At 38.5% G+C, this 24112-nt stretch overlaps 1 protein-coding gene across 1 annotated transcript in view; it reads right to left on the bottom strand.

Moving 5' to 3' along the window:
- The window catches only part of ABCA12 (ATP-binding cassette, sub-family A (ABC1), member 12), a 202021-nt gene that overhangs the window by 120899 nt on the left and 57010 nt on the right, over positions 1-24112 (bottom strand). Inside the window, exons 3-5 of the mRNA XM_010861144.1 lie at positions 16013-16166; positions 2488-2579; positions 413-510 (exon numbers count right to left, since the gene is read on the bottom strand). Of these exons, the coding sequence (XP_010859446.1) occupies positions 413-510; positions 2488-2579; positions 16013-16166 (344 nt within the window). The remainder of the gene's footprint in view (positions 1-412; positions 511-2487; positions 2580-16012; positions 16167-24112) is intronic.

Here is a 24112-nt window from a genome sequence, read left to right on the forward strand (position 1 = left end):
CTAAGGAAAGGGATTTTATTACTTTGGGGAGATATTTTTTATAGCTCCAATTTTTCCAAAAGCATTATTAGTATGGATGAGGCAGCGAGTCTGATGGCTGCTCTAGCTTCATTTGCTTTCATACAGCATTTTTTCTTCCCTGCTTCAGAAAATTAAAAGATCACATATAATGCCACCCTATTTTTTTTTACCAAATGAAAATCTTAAGTTCAATTAAGGGACTTAACAGGGAAGTAAATAAATATCCAAGACTTTAAGGAATTTAGAATGTCTCTAAATTAAGCTTTTTATCAAAGAGCTCCTAAGAAAAGAATCTCTCTAAGATATTACTCCAAATGGGAGTACTCTTCCTATGAGGTGCTTGTTTACCTGCTTTTTATTATGAGCCTAATATAAAGCTGATTGAAATTACCTTTTCCAAACTAAGAATCCGGGCAAGCACTTGACTACCATTGAAAGTATCTGTTTCAGTACTTTCCAGATCAGCACTTGGACTAGGAAATATTGTGGCTGTTGTAAAAAGAAAGAAAAGATTAGCAAAATAAACACACAAACTCACACACACAGACACACACACACACATAAGAATCCATAAATATCACTTACGCTTTCATGTACTCCACAATAAGAAATGTGTTCAAATATACACCTTCCATGAAAGTTTCCTATTGGCAAAATGCTGAATCCAATCAGTTTTTCCTTTCACATAAAACTGTGATGCTTTTGGTCTGCTCTTGGGTTCTTTCCAATCATTCTAGATGTCATTTGCTTTCATTCCAGTTTATACCATTAAACTTTATCACCAATATTATTGCCTAATAAATGGAATCATTTCAGTGCAAGCCTAGAGGATCTGAGGTGCCTCCACTAGCCCCACAATCCGTCACACCCAACATCTGGTTGAAGAATCTGCCAATGCTCAATACACATCTGGTGATAATGTTTTTTTTTTTTTTAATTATTCAATTGGGAGGCTAAAATCTGCTTAAGATCATAAATTCTCTCCTCCCCAAAGTGGTTTCTGAATGATATTTCAGATCAAATAAATGGGAGGAAGCAATTAGTCCAGACTACAGTATACTCTAATTAAGTAATTCCCAAAGTGGTCTCATCCAATACCATTTATAATGTGGCACAGTGTTCTGGGTTAGGAACATTAGCTGGAAAAGTATGTTCAGATATATAGCATTCATTAGCCAGTGTATTGACTTTTATAAATTTTGGATAGAAATACTTTATTATCCTCACAACAAAGAATCTTAATATTCAAAGATACAGTGACCAACATCAGCGGGGCCTAGACTTTGTTAAAATGCTCACGGGGCTGAAGAATTTACATTCCTCTAGACCAAAGCAATACATTTGTGAGATGACTGGCCAGAAATATAATCCATGGCTACTGCACAGAGCAAAGCTAACTGGACTACAACAGTATGATCTTATTCTGTTCTTTAGCCTACTCTGTCAGACACCCAGAGATCATTCACACAGCATGTTAACGCCTCAAAACCATTCACAAATGTATTCCTACTACAATAACAAAAGATTTTTTTTTTTCATGTGGCTCATCAACTTAGACTGGAATATTAGTGTCATAAACTCTTAAATATCACATGGCATTTTTAAAGGTTATTTTTTCCCCCCAGAGCACCAATCATATTCTAACATAGAGGAATCTCTGTTTTGTTCACTAATATATCTCCAATAGCTCGGACAGTACCTACACGATAGCAGGCACCTAATGAATATTAGCTAATGAATATGAAACAGTCCTGCTGTCTTGAGAGTTTATTCTCAATTTGTGGCTTCTAATAACTGTATCTCAGGAACATCTGCAGCAGAAGTACCTGAGCAGAAGGTTCAGGAAGCTCAGCATGTGGTATTCTGCACACTAACATCTGAGGGCCACTGACTTAGCTGTGAGTGAAGGAAGCACACAGGCACGATGAATGACTGTGACACTGAGTGGTGGAGTGGGAGGAAGAAGACTATTAGCTGGAAAGTCCTACCCTGACAGTTGGCCTAGTACTAGCTCAGCTGGATGACTGCAACAGGGAGGGTGCTTAACCTTGTTGGGCCTCATATTCCTCACAAATAAAATGTAAAGCTCAGACAAATCTCTGAGACTCCATTCAATATGTTTTATTGCTGGGCATTCTAACCATCCCGGTGTCATTTAACTGTAGACAATGGAAGAGTTCCTGGTCAATTGTCGGAAAGTGTGTAATTCTCAACATTATATTAGTACCATTTAGGCTTTTGCTCCTAGTGTGTATAACAGTAATAACTTAATTTCCAATTATTCTCAAGACCTTTGCATAATGGCACCACCACACTCAGGCAACTGTAAGGAGTGTTTAGATCTCTCAGGATAGGCTGGGCATTCCATCTTTGCTTGAATTGTTAGAAGTACAACTTTTAAAGATGAGACCTTTACTGGTTGTTCCAAAAGGCCTGTTCTAAACTAGACAGAAGAGGATAGCTTACCCGGTGATGTGTGCCTTTTTTGTGGAACTTCAGTACTCTGGAGTGATAAATTGCTGTCCTTCTCCAGGTTGGATGACTTTCTCAGGATTTTACTAGAGAAGAAAAAGCAAGAACTCTGTATCACTCACATTAATTTCAGTTAGTTACAGCAAAGTGTTATGTGGTAGATTCCAGGGCTCCCCTAGGACTTTCAAATTTTTAATCTACTTTCTAGGATTTTATGACAAAACTCACTTCACCATATATCAATGAATATATAAGGGGTCCTACAAAGTAAATTTTTCTTCAGAGAAAATGGTCTAGATAAGGTTGAAATAGTTTTTTTTTTTCTATATTCTTACAGTAAAAAAGAACATAGAGCTAAACACTAAAAATATTTACAATATATATATACTTTCTTTTAAAAACATGGTGGATCCCAAACAGATGAGAGTCAAAGACTGCTTTGGGTACTGAAATAAAGGTCTGCTTATTTGTCAACCTTTAAAGGAAAACAAGTTTCTATGTTAAATTATAGATGGCATTTTGAAGATTATCAAAGATGAATACTTTCAAGAAAGATTCAAAGAAGAAGGGGCAGAACACACATCTATGGATTATCTAATCTGTGCTAGGTACTATGGTTGGTGTCATGGCAGGTGGCACCAGATGTCAAAGAAAGAATGAAGCATGCAGCGTTTTAACTTCACTGAATGTATCAAGGCTGTAACGATAGCACATGATGCCAGGACTCTGTACAACATGATCACACCACCTTTTGGCAGAAAACACTATTGGACTATCCCACAATTCAGCAATCTTCTTCTTCTTTTTTTAAACTAACTTTTTATTTATTATTTTTAAAATAGAAATAATCACATTTTCTTGAAAACTTGATATACCTAAAGTAAGTATCTGAAACAAATGTATCTATTTCAAGAATGAAATAAGCCCAGATGTCTGGAGTGAATAATGTGAATTTTGTCTGATTGTTTATAAAAAGCTTACTGAAGGTACATAAGAACAGATATAAAAAGACAAGAGCAGAAAAGCAAGAAGTTCTGCTTACCACTGTGGTTTGATTTGACTTCCTTTTTAGAAACAAGATCCAAATCCTGGTTCCAGGGTACTTTATGATTTATAATTGGAAAAAAAAAATCTCTTTTTTTCCCCAGTGTGTCCTTTTAATAAAAATGATAAGAAAAGGTGATATTTGTCTTCATTCCCTAGTGTTCTTCCAGTATCCTCTATAAAATGTATCGGTTGCTCCCAAAGTTCTGCATTCTTAATGTATATTTGAATTATTCATGACCATGACTATATTCCTCTAAATCTTCTTATATTCCTTATGCTGACTATTTGGATGGGAAAACTATTCAGATAAAAATAAGAACTGACCTGGACCTTTTCCTTTCTCTCAAACAGAAAGTTTAAACAGTTTGAGAAAGTCAGTTTCACTTTTCTTTTTCTTGACACTTTTTTAGTTCAGCTTGAAATACTGTAAGGAGTACTACTGAATATCAACACATTGTGAAAATAAAGGGAAAACTACCTTCATAAAAATTTTAAGGAATAGGGACAGCAACAAAAACCAAAGGGAAAGCAACAAAGATCAAAAAGAGCAAAGAAAGAGCAAGAGAAAAGACTGAGTAATAAATAGGAGTCGGAGAGGAAAACAAGAGGTGATAAGAAACTAAGGAAGTATGAGCTTGGAGAAGCAAAAGCTGCATCTCCTCCATAGGGGACATCTTGCCCATTTCCCCACATTCAGGTTAAAGCCCTAAAACTACTTCTTCATATATTCTTTCAACACGAAAGACAAGTTCATCCCTTTCCCAGAAAGCCACTGGCTCAACAGTTCTGAACTTACTCAACAGAAAATGGCTCCTCTGGACAAGGAACTCTGGAGGCTTCTTTTTAACGGGACCTGCCTTGACCAGTGGCCATAGTTACATGGTGGTCCACGCATCTCATGTTACAGGAGTGGGGAGGTGGTTCACCTCCTCTTAGGTGGTCCTGGTACGGCTTTTTGTCAGGGAGAGAGCATGGGATATCATATGTGCTTTGCAGTTCATCATCCTGAAAATTTCCCCGGTTCATTTTGTATTTACAGCATGTACTGTGATGGCATGCATACTCTGCCACTGCACAATTATTATCTGTAACTCAAAATGGAAACCACAAAGTAAATGTACAACAGCAAGCATTGTGGGTAAAAACACGAATTAAGGCTGTAAGGTAAAATTCAGTTTATCTCCTCCAGGAAAGGTAATTGGTTCTTTTAGCTCCCTATTACGGAGAAGGCAATGGCACCCCACTCCAGTACTCTTGCCTGGAAAATCCCATGGATGGAGGAGCCTGGTAGGCTGAAGTCCATGGGGTCGCTAAGAGTCGGACACGACTGAGCGACTTCCCTTTCACTTTTCGTTTTCATGCATTGGAGAAGGAAATGGCAGCCCACTCCAGTGTTCTTGCCTGGAGAATCCCAGGGACGGGGGAGCCTGGTGGGCTGCTGTCTATGGGGTCGCACAGAGTCGGACACGACTGTAGTGACTTAACAGCAGCTCCCTATTAAATTGCTAAAGGAGGACAGGAAGGTAGCCAGTCTTACTGAGTTCAGGGTAATCTCTGACCATGCTTATAGACAAAGAACTCTATGCTTCTTAGACAATGAATGGATTTCCATATTTTACACAATTTAAGCACTTTGTACATACTGAGTTTATATCAATGTTAAGTGTGCTATGTTTGCTTGTGTACTTATTCCTATCACTTTTCCATTTTAGGCTGTGACATCTTTGGAAGTAGGCACCATGATGATCTTTTTATTTGAAACATCTAGTATATAAAACTGAATAGCTGATTAAATAAAAATAGATGGTATTGCCAGAGTGTAGAAGAACTTTGGAGTTAGTAGGTATCTTTCAAATTCCATCTCTGCCTCATCCTAAAAAATTGCAGCCTCATCTATAAATTAAGAATGATACACCCACCTTGCAAAGCTCTTGTGAATATTGTGTGAGGTGTGCTTATCGAGTTCCTATTGGGGCCCTGTCATCATAGATACTCACCAACATTAACTGTCAAAGTGCCCACAAAGATGGTACAAAAACACAGCCTTCACCATCAGTATGCAGTTGAAACCCCACACTTATGTATCTATGGTCACAAGATACATAAGATCCTCACAAGATCCTTCTAGAATACTCGAAGCTTCAGGATCTCTGGACACCAAATGGATGTACCCTTATTATTCATAAACTGGGGCCTGCACACAATGGCTGGTGAGGTGGGAAGAGGCAAAGGGCCTAACCCAGAATTTTATAACTCTTTCTTCATTTTTAAATTTAATTTCTTTATCAGTTTACTCATAAGAGGAATTTACTATTTGAAGGAATGATCAATTTTCTCTTTGGTCTGTAAAACTCTTAGGAAGAGTCTATCTACAATGCACTCTCTTGGCAGATGGCACATGACAAACACTGAATAATGAAGAATTATTATTCTTCATTATTAGCATCCATTGAATTATTGAATTCAATAATTGAATTGAATTATTGAATTCAATAATTGAATTGAATTATTGAATTCAATAATTGAATTGAATTATTGAATTCATTGAATTATTAAATTCCACAGAATTATTCCACTGAATAATGAAGAATTATTTTTCTTCATTATTAGCTTCCACTAGCTATCAGATAGCTAAGGAAGCAACATTTTTATTTATTTTTATCCTTTTTAAATTTTAATTTATTGTTTTTATTGACAGATAATTACTTTACAGAATTTTGTTGTTTTCTGTCAAACCTCAACATGAATCAGCCATAGGTAAGCATATATCCCCTCCCTTTTGAACCTCCCTCCCATCTTCCTCCCCCTCCCACCCCACTAGGTTGATACAGAGCCCCTGTTCGAGTTTCCTGAGCAATACAGCAAATTTCTGTTAGCTATCTATTTTACATATGGTAATGTAAATTTCTATGTTACTCTTTCCATACATCTCACCCTCTCCTCCCCTTTCCCATATCCATAAGTCAATTTTCTATGTCTGTTTTTCCATTAGTTCAGTCGCTCAGTTGTGTCTGACTCTTTGCAACCCCATGGACTGAAGAATGCCAGGCTTCCCTGTCCATCACCAACTCCCAGGGCTTACTCAAACTCATGTCCATTGAGTCGGTTATGCCATCCAACCACCTCATCCTCTGTTTTTCCATTGCTGCCCTGTAAATAAATCCTTCAGTACCATTTTTCTAGATTCCGTATGTGTGTGTTAGAATATGATATTTATCTTTCTCTTTCTGACCCACTTCACTCTGTATAATAAATAGGTTCTGGTTTCATCCACCTCATTAGAACTTACTCAGATGTGCTCCTTTTTATGGCTGAGTAATATTCTATTGTGTATATGTACCACTGCTTCTTTATCCATTCATCTGTCGATGGACATCTAGGTTGCTTCCATGTCTTAGCTATTGTAAATAGTGCTGCAATGAACAATGGGATACACGTGTCTTTTCAGTTTTGGTTTCCTCAGGGTATATGCCTAGGAGTGGGATTGCTGGGTCATATGGTGGTTTTATTCTTAGTTTTTTTAAGGAATCTCTATACTGTCTTCCATAGTGGTTGTATCAATTTCCACTCCCACCAACAGTGCAAGAGCGTTCCCTTTTCTCCACACCCTCTCTTGCATTTATTGTTTGTAGAGTTTTTGATGATGGCCGTTCTGACTGGTGTGAGGTGATATCTCACTGTAGTTTTGATTTGCATTTCTCTAGTAATGAGGGATGTTGAGCATCTTTTCATGTGTTTGATAGCCATCTGTACGTTTTCTTTGGAGAAATGTCTGTTTAGGTCTTTTCCCCATTTTTTGATTGGGTTGTTTGTTTTTCGGGCATTGAGTTGTATGAGCTGCTTGTATATTTTGGAAATTAATCTTTTGTCAGTTGTTTCATTTGCTATTATGTTCTCCCATTCTGAGGGCTGTCTTTTCATCTTGCTTATAGTTTCCAGTTTTCCCAGCACCATTTATTGAAGAGGCTACCTTTGCCCCGTTGTATATTCTTGCCTGAAAAAAGCAACTTTTTAAAATAGCCTGGTCTGCCTCCCTTGTTGCACACCTGGCTCTGCAAAGATCCTTGGAAGAGGAAGCACCCAAAGATGGCAACACATGCATAAACATATAATCAATCTTACACTGTATCTACCATATTTAGTCATAAACTCACAAACATTTATTAAATTCCCAGGACATATAGGGGGTGAGACAAATTAAAAAAAACAGGGATTATAATATGTTAATGGTAATAGCTAAGGAAGGATATGGCCAGGGGATGACCACACATGAATGGGGGTGCTAAATTAGAGTTATCATTTGAATTTTGTAAGAGCAAGATCCTAGAATCATTACCTAATTCATGGCTCTTGCTGCCTTAAAATCTTTTTGTTCATTCTTTCACTACACCAGTGGTTTCCAACTGGGGGCATTTTCTGGCCCCTCCCCTGCTCCCAGGGGATATTTCACAATATCTGGAGACATGTTGGCTGTTAACACTGGATAGGAGTGATACTACTTGTATCTAGAGGCCAGGGATGAGGGTAGAGACCAGGGATGCTACTAAACATTCTACAATGCACAGCACAACAAAGAATTATCTGGCCCCAAGTAGCAACACTGTACTAGGCTATGACAGAGAAGTGGATTTATTCAATGACAACTTACCCCCCATCGACTCCCTAGGACCAACTCAGGAGATTTAAAAATCCTATTCAGGAATTCAGAATAGGTATAAGGAAGTCTAAGAGAATCTTTCACATACTGGATATCTCTGGAGGTATATTAAGGCACTATGCAAAACTTAGGTGCCTCTTGAATCTAGCATGGAAGCTCATCTGGATCCAGAAAATTCAATCTTCTGGGTGAGGCAAGAAAGGCTGAGTCAAATCTCCAAGTGGCCCATGGAATCATTTTGACTTTTACCAGACCCAGCTCACATGTCCAGTACCAGGGAGATGGTTAACAGCATTGCTGCTAAGATGCTGAAGAAGTGGATTCTAACTCTACCACATTTATAGTGCTCTACTTCAAAAGGGAATTAATAAGGGGAACATCTTGGATTCAAAATGTTAAACTTAAGATATTGGGAGGGAAACTAGGCTGAGTAGTTTTATTTCTTCTCAGACATGTCTACCAACAGTTCCTTTTGGGAAATGTCACATTTATAGATATCATCATAGCTGTAGGATTTATGCACTTATACTGAATGTCTTTGTATTTCCTGTGAGTGGGAAAGACTGCCTGTGTGGGTGGCATCCATGTGCACCATGGCAATTCTGTCTTTGAAAGGAATTGCTTCTAGGAAAGACACATATGGCAAATCCTAAAAAGAAAATTCTGACATTTTTTTTGTCTCTAAGGATTAGTTAAACTTATTCTATTTTCCCTTTTCCCCCTGAAATATAGTTATACAGGTAATGCAGTGACACCTGGAAAGAAGGTGTGAAACATGCTCCAGGCCCAGTTCTGACTCCAGCTTCAGATGACAGGCGTTACTAACTTTAGGGACAAATAAGGATGTTATAACGGCATTAAGGCCTCCTTGGTTATACAGTCATCCTTCCTGACTACCCCCGAGCAGAAGTCATTCACAGGAAAATTTTAACTTTTTCATAATTTCTTGAATTTCGTCCTTGTGTTCATTCCTTCAGGGTCTTCCCTATTCAGATATAATCCCTGCATGCCCATGTGCATGCCCACATTCAACATGCACCTCTCTTCCAGGTGGCTCACTTGCCAATCAACGATCAGTCAAGGTGTTAAGATTTAGAAATGCCTTAATATGTTGCTCTGTCCTAGGGCTTTTTATATTATTTGGAGGGACTTTGGAGATGTTATATCTGAGCTAATACATTTCTAAAAGTTTTCAGAGGCACCATGGTGAGGCAGATGAGGAAATGTCTTTGGGGCAGATGCACATCAGAAGCATGTAGAATATGGGGGAGGAGATAACATTGCAGTAGCTTTCAGATAACCCTGTACATACTATGTTCTACTTAGCCCTGACAGGGAGAGTAATCTGGCAACATCACAAAGGAATTTGTAATTCTGCCATCACAGTCAGTGGCAAAGCTGTCTGCCTATTCCTCTAAACTGACTATACAAGGATCACCATTAATTTCTTTCTTAGGTTCTGAGATTCTTTTTCTATGTTGTTGCTGTTGTTTAGTCACTAAGTAGTGTTCAACTCTTTTGCAACCCCCTGGGCTGTAGCCTACCAGGGTCCACTGTCCATGGGATTTTCCAGGCAAGGATACTAGAGTGTGTTGCCATTTACTTCTCTAAGAGGGCTTCTCGACCCAGGGATTGAATCCATATCTCCTGCATTCGCAGGCAGATTTTTTACCACTGAGCCACCAGGAAAGCCCTTCTTTTTCTATTTCAAATACACCTTCCTCTAGTCTGGTAACTACCACCCTATCTGACCTTCATGATCTCACCCATAGAGGTCTCTGGAGCACTCTTCTGATATCTCCCCACCCAACCCTCTCTCCACTCCAATAAAATATCCGACAGTAAGATATATATTCTTCAGACAGAAACAATGTCTCAGAGTGCCTATATAACTATTCACCATCTGTTGTCTAATGTTTTAGGCACAGTGAGAATGAAACAGTCATCACATTTACCATGTGACAGATTAATTTACCTGTTTAGTAGTTTCTGTCTTTCTCTCACCAGATTTTAAGTTTTTATGGGAATCCAGCATGTAAGGTCATCTGTATCCACAGTAACTTGGATAGTCTCCAGCACATGGTACATGTTCAACACATTCTAACTCAATGAATTAACAATTTTGGCTGCATGGCAGTTAAAGACTTCCTTCCACTTTGTTTTTGATAAATGATGTTTTCACCTTTATTTTTATACAGATACTCACTAAAATGACTACTAGATGGTTATCCATTACTCTGAAATTAATATAGTTATGAAACCTAATACATCTTACTTCATGTTCATAGTCAAATGAAGATGCATACCTGTTCTATTTCCAGTTACCCCAGATTCCCAATAATATCTTTAGTTTCTAAACACATCCATATTTTTCACTACTAAACAAAAGCCTTGGTACTTTAAAAAAAAAATGCCTCTGAATAGAATCAGATTCGCTGTGTTTTAGGTTCTATAAGAGCCATTCGATACTATGAACAAAGTTATGAATTTGGAAACCATGGGTCATGGATGAGTGTCGACACGACAGAGACAAGGAGTAAATCCATAAAGACAATTCCCCAGCAGGAGCTGCAGGAAGGCTGAATTGTTTCTCCAAATAATGACCCCATGAGCTCTGCAAGATGATCTTTGCCATTTGCCAGCTGTGTGAGCAACAGCACAGTCAAGAGCCCCCACTGTTCTGATGTATTCTTCGAGGCAGTGCAGGGAGGAAGGACCATAAGGGTAAGTCCCATAATGTTGGGTCATCCCTTGTGCAAAAGAGCAAGAAAACAATAAACATAATCATCTCTTCTTTCAGACAGCTAGTTACAGTTGATGCTGAGTTGATGGTTGAATTTTTTTTAAACCACCTCATCCTGAAGCTAATGCTTAAGAAGTATGAATTTAATAACAGAAGACTGGTGCTAATGCAAAAATGCATCAAAACACCTGGCAACTGGCCAGCAAGTAGTGACCTCAGTATGATCCTGTCTTTCAGAAGAGCATTCTATTAAAATAAACATGGTGGGCCTCCTTTGAGAAGGCCGAAGATAGCCTCTTTCCCCCTCACTTAGAAAACAGAAAAGGAAGACTGTTTTGTTTCTTAATGTGGCTATGCTAGTGAATCTTTCTTCACCAAAGGGAAGCACTTTAGTGAAAGGACCTACCCAGTATGGATGGCTTACCTAGTAACCACGTCCCAGTTTCATTGTATGGCTATATAATACATAAAAATTAATAGCGTGGTGGGAGATATCATTAATGCAATTTTATTAGTGCATGTAATTTCCAAATTAAGCTCCAATTACTTGGTAGTTTAGAGAAAATACTGAATATACAGCAATATACAGCTTGAGCTCAATATAATACCTGGAAATTAGAATAAAAGTGAAAAAAAGAGACATGATCAGCTATCTAGAGAATAACCAACAGAGGCTAAAAATAAACTTGGACTTTAATCTTAGTTCTAAAATCAACTCAATGCTTCATCTCAGGGGGCTCCATGAATTTGGTCCTCTATTATGTTACTGAGGACCTTATACATAGAAATACACAGAAAAATACTTTTTTGGGGGTGGTAATATGTATAGATCCAACCAGTCCATTCTGAAGGAGATCAGCCCTGGGATTTCTTTGGAGGGAATGATGCTTTGGCCACCTCATGTACTTTGGCCACCTCATGCGAAGAGTTGACTCATTGGAAAAGACTCTGATGCTGGGAGGGATTGGGGGCAGGAGGAGAAGGGACGACAGAGGATGAGATGGCTGGATGGCATCACTGACTCGATGGATGTGAGTCTGAGTGAACTCTGGGAGTTGGTGATGGACAGGGAGGCCTGGGGTGCTGAGATTCATGGGGTCACAAAGAGTCGGACACAACTGAGCGACTGAACTGAACTGAACTGAACTGAATATGCATATGCTATGCTATGCTAAGTCACTTCAGTCGTGTCCGACTCTGTGTGACCCCATAGACGGCAGCCACGAGGCTCCCCTGTCCCTGGGATTTTCCAGGCAAGAACACTCTATAGACTTATTAAATATTGATAATTATTCTCCTTGTTGTTACTTAGTTCTTCATGAGAAAAAAAAAAGATACAAAGAAGAGAGCACCAGTTTGTAAATATGAACATTAGTTTCCCTCATATCTTCTCTAACACTTGGTTCACGAAATGTCCATCTGAGGTACAATCTCTCCATGAAGGTTTACCTGATTACATCAGCTGAAAGCTCTCTTTCTACTTTAAATATGGAGGATGTCTTGCTTCAATTTCCTCCTGGCATTCTTTTTTTGCACTATCTCCTATTATCACTCATTTAACATTTACCTTCTCCTGCTAGCCCAGATGGTAAAGAATCCATCTACAGCGCAGGAGGCCTGTGCTGGATCCCTGGGTCGGAAAGAAGGGAATGGCAACCCACTCCAGTATTCTTGCCTGGAGAATCCCATGAACAGAGGGGCCTGATGGGCTATAGTCCATGGGGTTGCAAAGAGTCAGACACGACTGAGCAACTAACACTTCCACTTTTCTCCTGCGAGAACACAGGCATAAATCATGCCTAACTCATCACTCACACAGGGACACAGAGACTGCGAACTAGTTGAATGAATAAAGTATTCATTCACTTTATCTCTACACTGAGTACCCAGGGGGACAATAGCTCTAGTCATCTTTTGGTACCCTTGCAGAGATACACAACTAGTTGCTAGTTGAGGTAATGCTTGTATATGCTTAGAACATTAGTCTCACAGACAATATGTCATGCCATTTCCCTGTTTAAAAATTTCCAATGGCTTCTCATTATACTAAAAACAGTAGGCAAATTCCTTTTGTTTCCTTACCTGTTTGATGCTTCGTGCTCTTTCTCTGGGGTTTTTCATTTTTTTCAACAAATCCCTTACCCCTTTCATCATCCTGCACTATGTTCTATCCATATTAGGCAAGTTTCTATTCCTCTAAATGATCAAGTGTGTCCCCATTTCAGGATCACTGACTGCTTCTCTGCCTGGGACTTTCTCTTCTAAATGTTCATATGCTGGTGCTGGCTTCTCCTGGTCCTTGTTGGTCTCCACTCGGATGTCACCTTCCAACAGAGGCCCTTCTTTTGCTATCCTATTTTCCTATTTAATTCTCACCTTTCAGTTTCTACCTCTTAATTTGCTCTATTTTCTTGCCGGAACATTTACTATTATTGGTGATTATGGGCAATGGCAACCCACTCCAGTACTCTTGCCTGGAGAATCCCATGGACACAGGAGCCTGGTAGGGTGCAGTCCGTGGGGTCGCCAAGAGTCAGACACGACTGAGTGACTTCACTTTCACTTTTCACTTTAATGCATTGGAGAAGGCAATGGCAACCCACTCCAGTACTCTTGCCTGAAGAATCCCATGGACTCAGGAGCCTGGTGGGCTGCCGTCTACGGGGTCACACAGAGTTGGACACGACTGAAGTGACTTAGCAGCAGCAGCAGCATGCTATTTATTCATTTGACTGCTTTTTTGCTTTTCCATTAGAATACAAGTAACAAAAGGGTAGAGAATTTGTTTAGTTCGTCTCTGTATTACAGTGCCTAGAATGATGCCTGGCACACAGAAATTCCTCAGCCACTATTTCTTGAATATATTGATAAATAAATCAGTGAACATCAGAGCATTTTATGCATAAAGACCAAATAACTTATTGACACAATAAAAACCGGTGTGAACCAGCAACCCAACAATTACATTGTATCTCAAATCATTTCCAAAGATAATTCTTGACGTGTTGATATTTTATGTTAAATAGCTTGCATTTACTTACTCTCTCAAAGTATTACCCATTCTAACTAATAATCAAAATCATGATGATAATATTGAAGGAGAAATGGTGCTACATGCCAATGAATTTAAATGAAAATTTGAGGGACCAAATATCTCTGATTACAGATAAATATCATCTTTTCTTGAGAAACACACAAAAAATTCTCTACCAAAATAATCTCATGGTTGATTCAGATTACAATGTTATTATTTCTACAAATGGTTAGGCTCTTGACTCCTACTAGATTTAAAATCTCAGGATGGAAAACTGAGGTTGCAAATGGTCTAGATTCCCTATCTTTATTCTTCAGCTTCTCATACCATAAAATAGGACACATTAACCTCATTTAAAGGTGGTTCTTCAATTAAGTATACTTCCAACTTTATTACTTTGATTTCTAGATCCCTAATTTCCTTATTTGCATTTCCTAGTTTCTGTTATATCTAGTAGTACCACATAGAAGATAATATCCCTGACCTTGTCCTATATCTTATGTTTGTGATCGAGTCTTGGGCAATGCACTGACAATTTGAAGTAGGATAGAGAATCTCTGAGGGAAGTTAAGAATGACTGCCTTGACTATCCAGTATTATTTTTCAATTGGAGTATAGTTGATTTTTTTTATAGTCAATTTTTGGGGGCTTCTCTGATAGCTCAGTTGGTAAAGAATCAGTCTGTGATGCAGGAGACCTGGGTTGGATCCATGGGTCCAGAAGATCCCTTGAAGAAGGAAATGGCAACCCACTCCAGTATTCTTGCCTGGAAAATTCCATGGACAGAGGAGCCTAACGGGCTTATGGTCCATGGGGTCAACAGAGTTGGACACAACTTAGCAGCTAAACTACCACAGTAGTTGATTTATAATGCTGTGTTAGTTTCAGGTGTACAGCAAAGGTGTACAGATGTATATACATATAATCACCTTTTTCAAAGACTCTTTTCCCATATAGGCCATTACAGAGTATTGAGTAGAGTTCCCTGTTCTATACAGCAGGTTCTTATAGCTATCTATTTTATATATAGTAGTGTGTATATGTTTGTTCCAGTCTCCCAATTTGTCTTTCCCTCATCAGTGTCTCTTTTGCTGTCTCATATACAGGGTTATCGTTACCATCTTTCTAAATTCCATATATATGTGTTAGTATACTGTATTTATGTTTTTCCTTCTGGCATACTTCACTCTGTATAATAGGCTCCAGTTTCATCCACCTCATTAGAACTGATTCAAATGTATTCTTTTTAATGGCTGAGTAATACTCCATTGTGTATATGTACCACTGCTTTCTTATCCATTCATCTGCTGATGGACATCTAGGTTGCTTCCATGTCCTGGCTATTATAAACAGTGCTGCGATGAACATTGGGGTACACGTGTCTCTTTCCCTTCTGGTTTCCTCAGTGTGTATGCCCAGCAGTGGGATTGCTGGATCATAAGGCAGTTCTATTTCCAGTTTTTTAAGGAATCTCCACACTGTTCTCCATAGTGGCTGTACTAGTTTGCATTCCCACCAACAGTGTAAGAGGGTTCCCTTTTCTCCACACCCTCTCCAGCATTTATTATTTGTAGACTTTTGGATCGCAGCCATTCTGACTGGTGTGAAATGGTACCTCATAGTGGTTTTGATTTGCATTTCTCTGATAATGAGTGATGTTGAGCATCTTTTCATGTGTTTGTTAGCCATCTGTATGTCTTCTTTGGAGAAATGTCTATTTAGATCTTTGGCCCATTTTTTGATTGGGTCATTTATTTTTCTGGAGTTGAGCTGTAGGAGTTGCTGTAACCCTCTTTTATCCCTTAAGGAAGCATAAGCAAAAACTGAGTAATTCATCCAAAGTAGATTATACCTAATTCCACATAAACATGGTAATTCCAGTTTGCAACCACTTTGTTCTTTCATATTTAGATCATCACATTTGTAGATATAGAAAATAAAATTGTATATCTAACCTAGGATGGCTTCCCATATATTTCATAAGGAAACAAGACTTGATCTCTCAAAGCAACTGAATACACTTGGAAAATGCCCCTACCTGTCTTTAAATACTGCTCTGTTAATTCCTTTCCTACGAAGCAGATCTTGTGGCCCATAGGGTGTGTCTTTGCATTTAGAGTCTGTGTCACAGAGTAGGGTTTGCAGGAACGGGAAGAATCCAGTACTAGGAAGGTTTCGAGGTGCAAGGTAACCTGAAAGTCAAAAAAAAAGTAAACAGTAATTAAATCACTATGATGTTTCCTTGGGAAGGGAAAGAAGTGCAGTAACCATTCTGTGAAATTATCTTCTGGATTATGACTGTTTGGGTCCCCTATGGATCAAAAGACTTTAAAATGCTTGTTGCCCCACAAATTTTTCTTCCTGGGATTTATTCTAAGGAACTAGCTGCAAGAATGTTTGCCAGAGTGTTAACAATAAATCTATATTATATTATCCATATTATAAAATACAATGCAACCAATAAAAATGTCAAGTAATACAGATATTTATAATACATTGTTAAAAGAGTAGATCAGAAAACAGTATGACCAGAATAGCCATAATTTTTTCAAAAATATATAAATATATGTAGTATATTAAAAAATCTGGAGCAGGGCTTCCCTGGTGGTCCAGTGATTAAGACTCTGTGCTTCCACTACAAGGGGAGTGGGTTTGATCCTTGGTCAGGAAACTAAGATTCCCACATGTCAGGTGGCAAGGTCAAATAAACAATAAATACGTTTTAATAATAAAAATAAAAAGTTCATTCTCTAAGTCTGTGAGTTGGTTTTTATTTTGTAAATAAGTTCATTCGTATCATTTCTTTTGAATTGGAGGAATTTTTTTTCCTTAGTGGTATATTTCACATGACTTTGTTTACTTTCATTTGATTATATATTAACTATTTTTTCCTACAATATACATATCTTCTTTTGTAATCAAAGGCATTATAAATGAAGCCAATCTTCCAGATGCAGGAAATATTTTTGATGTCCTCAAAATTTAAAATTATCCTATACATGCAATATTTTCTTCCTATTTAAAAACCAATAATAATGATATGAATGAATATGCAGATATTCCCTAATATTAAAAACACAATTATTGTAGCAGTTAACCGGTTTTGTAACCTTTAACATTTGCTTTATAATATGTGATGATAGCATACACGAGTTAAGACAATATGCAAGCTGTGAATTACAAATCTTTTCACAAAATTAGGTTAGGTACTAAAACACTGGTTTCCTCCCTTTGGGGAATACAGATAACAATGAATTTTCAAAAAACCTTAGAAACCATGAGGATAATTTTGACCAAAGACTGAAAAGCGAAACCTTAAGTTCTCATGAACCTATTAAAATGAATGGCAGTACAGATGTTTTCATTATAAACATAAAGAATTTTTTTAAAAAAAGAAAAAATAGTAAGAGCAATAAGGCTAAGTATGCATTATTAATAGAAAGAAAAATAAGTAGAAATTTAAGTAACTTAAATACAGATATTTTTTTAAAAATTGAAAATAAAAAGGAAGAGGAAGTAGGAAAATTGGCCAGGAAATAAGAGGAAACAAAATGGAGAGACTGAAAGATGCAATACTGCAGACTTTGGACATGGAGGAAAGAGTCAAAAGCCAAGGAAAGTGGGCAACCTCTGCTGTTGCTGCTAAGTCGCTTCAATCGTGTCTGACTCTGTGCGATCCCATAGATGGCAGCCCACCAGGCTCCACCGTCCCTGGGAGTCTCCAGGCCAAGAATAACTGGAGTGGGTTGCCATTTCCTTCTCCAATGCATGAAAGTGAAAAGTGAAAGTGAAGTCACTCAATCCTGTCCGACTTTTCACGACCCCATGGACCACAGCCTACCAGGCTCCTCCATCCATAGGATTTTCCAGGCAAGAGTACTGGAGTGGGGTGCCATTGCCTTCTCCCTCTAGAAGCCAGAAAACAGATCCTCCTAGAGCCTCCAGAAAGAATGCAGCCCTGCCAACACCTTTAACTCACGAAGACTAAATAAATCCTGGACTTCTGAACTCTAGAAAGGTAACTTAATAAGTTAGTGCTTTTTCTAAGTCACAAAGTTTGTGGTAATTTGTTACAGCAACCACAGGAAAAACTAACACAAAAACACCAGTATGGATTAAAGTTACCCTGTGTACGAGACAGCAAAAGTGACGCTGGTGTATGGAACAGTCTTATGGACTCTGTGGGAGAGGGAGAGGGTGGGAAGATTTGGGAGAATGGCATTGAAACATGTAAAATATCATGTATGAAACGAGATGCCAGTCCAGGTTCAATGCACGATACTGGATGCTTGGGGCTAGTGCACTGGGATGACCCAGAGGGATGGTATGGGGAGGGAGGAGGGAGGAGGGTTCAGGATGGGGAGCACATGTATACCTGTGATGGATTCATTTTGATATTTGGCAAAACTAATACAATTATGTAAAGTTTAAAAATAAAATGAAATTTAAAAAAAAAACTGGAAAAAAAAAAAAATTCAAACAAAATTGGAAAGACATCCACCAGACTACTCATTACTACCTTCTAAGAAGCTTCTTTTTCTGACACCAGAAAGACCCGTGTCTTCCCTAACATTAAACAAGTGATAACTTGAGTGAACCTTCAGTGTTTTCATCGTAGCACGATTCCCTGAATAAGCTCAAGAGCAGCAAACTGCCTGTTAGCGGTTCACATCACTCTGTCACAACATTCTGCCATACACACCTCTACAGTTCTCAGTGGAATTTCACCATGAATGGTAAGTCACCCTGTTATACAGATGCCACCTGGAACGGCTCATTTGGGGTATGGGGTTATTCCTAGTCCATCTCAAGCACGTGCAGGGAGTCATCAGAATGGAAGGCAGATAGAAGGGCTGCAGATGACCCCTCTCCCCTAAAGCACTCATCAAGCAGATGGTGTGACTGACCTAGTGCTGAACACAATGGGAGTTCCGCCGTAGGAATAGAGGAATAGAGGAAAAGAAGGGAAAAGATGTCAGGGGAAGAAGATCTAGGAAGAGGTGGAATATTACAGCCAGTGTTACTTATTCTGGAACTAATTACAGTTTGTAAATTATTAAATAAAAATTTGAAAGAATTTAAACCTACAACATTCCTTGATGTGATTAATAATAGATATGCCTATTTTATAGGCAAATTCATTAAGGAATCTCTTCAGAAACAAGACCCTATTGTGTTCAAAAAGTATAGACAGTCAACATTTTGCAGTTTTTTGATAATTGGTGTTTAACCTGTTACAATGGGTTCAAGGAAAAGAGGAACTGGCTGATATGTGTACTAAGTTAAGTTAACACAGTGTTGTGCAGAACGTGAACTGCCAGAATTACGTATTTTACCATCACCTTTTAACAAGAACCATATATTCATTAAAATAAGAGCGTCTGTGGCAACAACAATAACACTGATTTATTAAGCACCTATTGTATCCCATGTAGCCATGAAATGTTATTACAGGGAATGGATGCAAAGCAAACATTTTTAGTAGTAAACTACCAGTTAACTAAGCTTTTAACTAAATCAAATTTAGTTGTCATTGTTTTAAGAATGAAATACCCATTATAAAAAAATCCAGTTTAAGAATTTTTAAAGATACTTTGTAAAGAATTATGATATCCATCTGTACATCTATGTTTATTTAGAAAGAGGATCAAGTTTGGTTTTGTTTCCCTTACTGCACAAATGTCCTTATTCAGCACAATATTGATGTGTGACATTATGTACAAATAAAAGCAGTAGTTGTCAAAGTGCAAGCCCTGGCCCAACAGAACCAGCATCACCTGGAAACTTATTAGAAAGGAAAATTTGAGATCCTACCTCAGATCTATTTAACCAAAACCTTTGGGGATGGGGTTCAGCAATCTTTATTTTAACAAGCCCTCCAGGCAACTCTGATGCACACTAAAGTTTAAGAACAATAAGATTAGATTACTGACAGGCTTTATTTTCTTGGGCTCCAAAACCACTGCAGATGGTGACTGCAGCCATGAAATCAAAAGATGCTTGCTCCTTGGAAGAAAAGTTATGATCAACCTAGACAGCATATTAAAAAGCAGAGACATTACTTTGCTAACAAAAGTCCATCTAGTCAAAGCTATGGTTTTCCCAGTAGTCATGTATGCATGTGAGAGTTGGACTATAAAGAAAGTGGAGTTCCAAAGAATTGATGCTTTTGAACTGTGGTGTTGAAGACTCTTGCAAGTCCCTTAGACTGCAAGGAGATCCAACAAGTTCTTCCTAAAGAAAATCAATCCTGAATACTCACTGTAAGGACTGATGCTGAAGCTGATACTCCAATAATTTGGCCACCTGATGCAAAGAGCTGACTCATTTGAAAAGACCCTGATGCTGGGAAAGATTGAAGGCAGGAGGAGAACAGGATGACAGAGGATGATATGGTTAGATGGCATCACCGACTTAATGGACATGAGCTTGAGCAAGCTCTGGGAGTTGGTGACGGACAGGGAGGCCTGGACTGCTGCAGTCCATGGGGTGGCAAAGAGTTAGACATGACTGAGTGACTGAACTGAACTGAACATTGGATTGCAAACTTTTCCTTTAGAGTTAGATAGTAAATATTTTAAGTGGTCCATACTGGCTCTATCACAAATACTCAGCCCTGCCATTGTAGCATGAAAGCAGCCATAGACAATATATAAATCAATGGGCCAGCTTGTATTCCAATAAAGCTTAATTTACAGGAAAAGGCAACAGACTGGATTTGATCCATAGACTGTAGTTTGCTGAACCCCCAGGAGGATAACCTCTTACACATGTCCTTCTCCCTCTCCTGCCCCATTCATTTCTTTTTTTAAAAAAATGTTTATTTATTTTATTTATTTGGCTACATCAGCTCTTCGTGAGGGACTCTCTAGTTGTCATGCATGGCCTTAGTTGTCTGCAGCATGTGGGATACTAGTTCCCTGTTGTTCAGTCACTCAGTCGTGTCTGACTCTTCTCGACCCATGGCCTGCAGCATGCAAGAATTCCTTGTCCTTCATTACCTTCCAGGGTTTCCTTAAACTCATGTCCACTGAGTCAGTGATGCTACCCAACCAGCTCATCCTCTGTCACCTCCTTCTCCTCATGTCCTCAGTCTTTCTCAGCATCAGGGTCTTTTCAAATGAGTCAGCTCCTCGCATCAGGTTGCCAAAGTATTGGAGCTAGCTTCAGCTTCAGCATCAGTCCTTCCAATGACTTTTCAGGGTTGATTTCCTTTAGGGTTGACTGGTTTGATCTCCTTGCAGTCCAAGGGACTCTCAGGAGTCTTCTCTAGCACCACAGTTCAAAGGCATCAATTCTTCAGTGCTCAGCCTTCTTTATGGTCCAACTCTCATATCCATTCATGACACTGGAAACCCCATAGCTTTGACTTTATGGACATTTGTTGGCAAAGTGATGTCTCTACTTTTGAATACACTGTCTAGGTTTGTCATAGCTTTTCTTCCAAGGAGCAAGCGTCTTTTAATTTCATGGCTGCAGTCACCATCGGCAGTGATTTTGTTGCCCAAGAAAATAAACTCTGTTACTGTTTCTATTTTTTCCCCACCTATTTGCCATGGGTCAGATGCCATGATTTTAGTTTTTTGAATGGGATCAAACCTGCATCCCATGCATTGGAAGGTAGATTCTTAATCACTGGACCACCGGGGAAGTCCCTCGTTCACTTCTTGCTTGCACTCATCCTCACTCGTTCTTTTCCTCTTCCCTTATCTCAACTGATCTATTTACTATTCCCTTGTCTCTATTTCTCAGTCTTCTGTCTTTCCTTTCCACACACCGCCTTCTTGTTTCCATGTCTTCTTTTCTCTCCTCCTCCTGCTACTGCCCTTTCTCTCACCTAGCCCTCTATCTCTTTATCACTGATATAGCCACAAATGCATTTTTCCCAACATCTTCTCTTATTCCTTTTTTTTCTTTCTCATCACTACAGAAGGATTTTTGCCCACTTCCATAATACATTCAGGAGCTTGTTGCTCACTGGCACTATCTATAGAAGTACTATTTTCTACTTATTGTATTTTTAGAGAAAGAAATGTCACAGCCTTTTTGGTAATGAAGCTGCTTCCATTTGACATCATTAGGCTCAGAAAGCATTCTGCAGGCTGCCTTGGTGACATTTGTAAATATTATAATAATGGTAGAATCGGAGAACTTCCACTGTGTTTCTTTGTGTTTTTCTCAAAGCAGTTCAGAACCCAACCTAGGTGATTTTTTGTGTTTTCAGGTGAAAGGAATTTGTTCTTTACCCTAGCGGAGAGGTGAATGATAAATTTTGGAATAAAATCCTGGCTTTTAAAAATATGGAGTTATTCATTTGAGGGGTTATGTTTTTCTTACCTTTTTGGATACAGGGTCACATTTGTAGAAAAAGTATCAGTCCTTCTAAGCAGGCAAATGAGAAGTTGCCTTGTGAAACATCATAGCAACAATCTGTCACCATGACAAGTACACAAAATAGGACAAACATTTCTAGAAACATTACCTACAAATGATCCAATAACCCGATATGAATTAAACAAATAGGAGAAAGAAAATGAATCTCAGAAGTAAAGGTGTAATAATTTATTTAAGTAAGTCCTTTTCTTCTTCTAGTTTTTGAGAAAGTTTTATTCTCAATTGCATTGTAAAAGACATATTGAAAATTATGAACGACATAAAACCTGACATTTCAAATTGTCAGGCACTACAGGACTGTCCTTGTTCTCCTTCCCACACACTTTCCACTTAGAGGATCAGCTTGTCCTGATCCTGTTCCCCTGTCCACCACAAGGTAAAATCAAATAGAACGGATCTTTCTGACTTCATTCCTTCTGAAAAACTGCTTTTATTTATTTTACCTTCACGGTCCAGAGAGACCTTGCATACATACACGCTAAGTCACTTCAATTGTGTCCGACTCTTTGGGACCCCATGGACTCTGGCCCACCAGCCTCCTTTGTCCGTGGAATTCCCCAGTCAAGAATACTGGAGTGGATTGCCATCTCCTCCAGGGGATCTTCCTGACGCAAGGATTGAACCCATGTCTGCTGACATCTCCTGCATTGCAGGCAGGTCTTTACCGCTGAGCCACCAGGGAAGCCGTAGAGGTCTTAGCTTGGGGTTAAATACTGATAGGACTGAGAATCTTCAGAGCCATCAGCTCAATAAAACTGCCTTTTTGAAATACTAAAGAATAAGCTATGTGAAAGAAAGAAAATTTCTAACATATTTCTCAGCACAATGCTTGGCACATTGTAAGCAATTATTAATTATATTAATAAATGAATCAATGAATAGATGAGTCCCTGAGGGTCACAGTAAGACAGAATGATTTAGAATTTTAGCATAATATACTTCCTTGTTATTTGTAAGGCAAAGTTTCCAATTTTATCACCAAGTATAGTAAGTTCAGAGGATAACAATGGATATATTAACAGTAAGCTCAGTGGATAAGTACAAAGGATAATATTGCATTATATTCATGTATCTTATAAAAGTAGATAGACTGATATTGATTAATGAAATCAATAACATTTATTGTTACAGGCCCTTTAGTTCTTGGTTTCTACAGAAATCTAGCTAGTACACATTGACATCTCTAACACCAACTGCTCAGTTTATTATCCACAAAGTGAATTCATCCATCATCTATTAAATAAATGTTTACTGAACAGATACTGTGTGGCTGGCACTGAGGAGGTGCTAAGTAAGGTTCATTCTTCTATTAAATTTTCTTTCATTTAAACATTTTAAAATGTAGCTCTGTGTTATTTGTATTTGTGTATGAGTGTGTTTGTGTGTTAGAAAGAAAGCAAATTAGTGTCTGATTTCAAAGCTCATCATGGTTTTAGTATATAAACTGCATATAGAAGTCATTTGTTTTCCTGAAATGTCAAAAATACTGTGAATTAAATATAATTGAAAATACATAGTAAAATATTGGGTTAAAAAAAAGATTCACATTTTGACAGAATTAAACAGCTATCATTTCATGTGATGGCACCCCACTCCAGTACTCTTGCCTGGAAAATCCCAGGGATGGAGGAGGCTGCAAGGCTGCAGTCCATGGGGTCGCTGAGGGTCGGACACGACTGAGCGACTTCACTTTCACTTTTCACTTTCATGCATTGGAGAAGGAAATGGCAACCCACTCCAGTGT

This window comes from Bison bison, unplaced genomic scaffold, assembly GCF_000754665.1.
Source record: "Bison bison bison isolate TAMUID 2011002044 unplaced genomic scaffold, Bison_UMD1.0 scf7180017864471, whole genome shotgun sequence".
Taxonomy (NCBI): domain Eukaryota; kingdom Metazoa; phylum Chordata; class Mammalia; order Artiodactyla; family Bovidae; genus Bison; species Bison bison.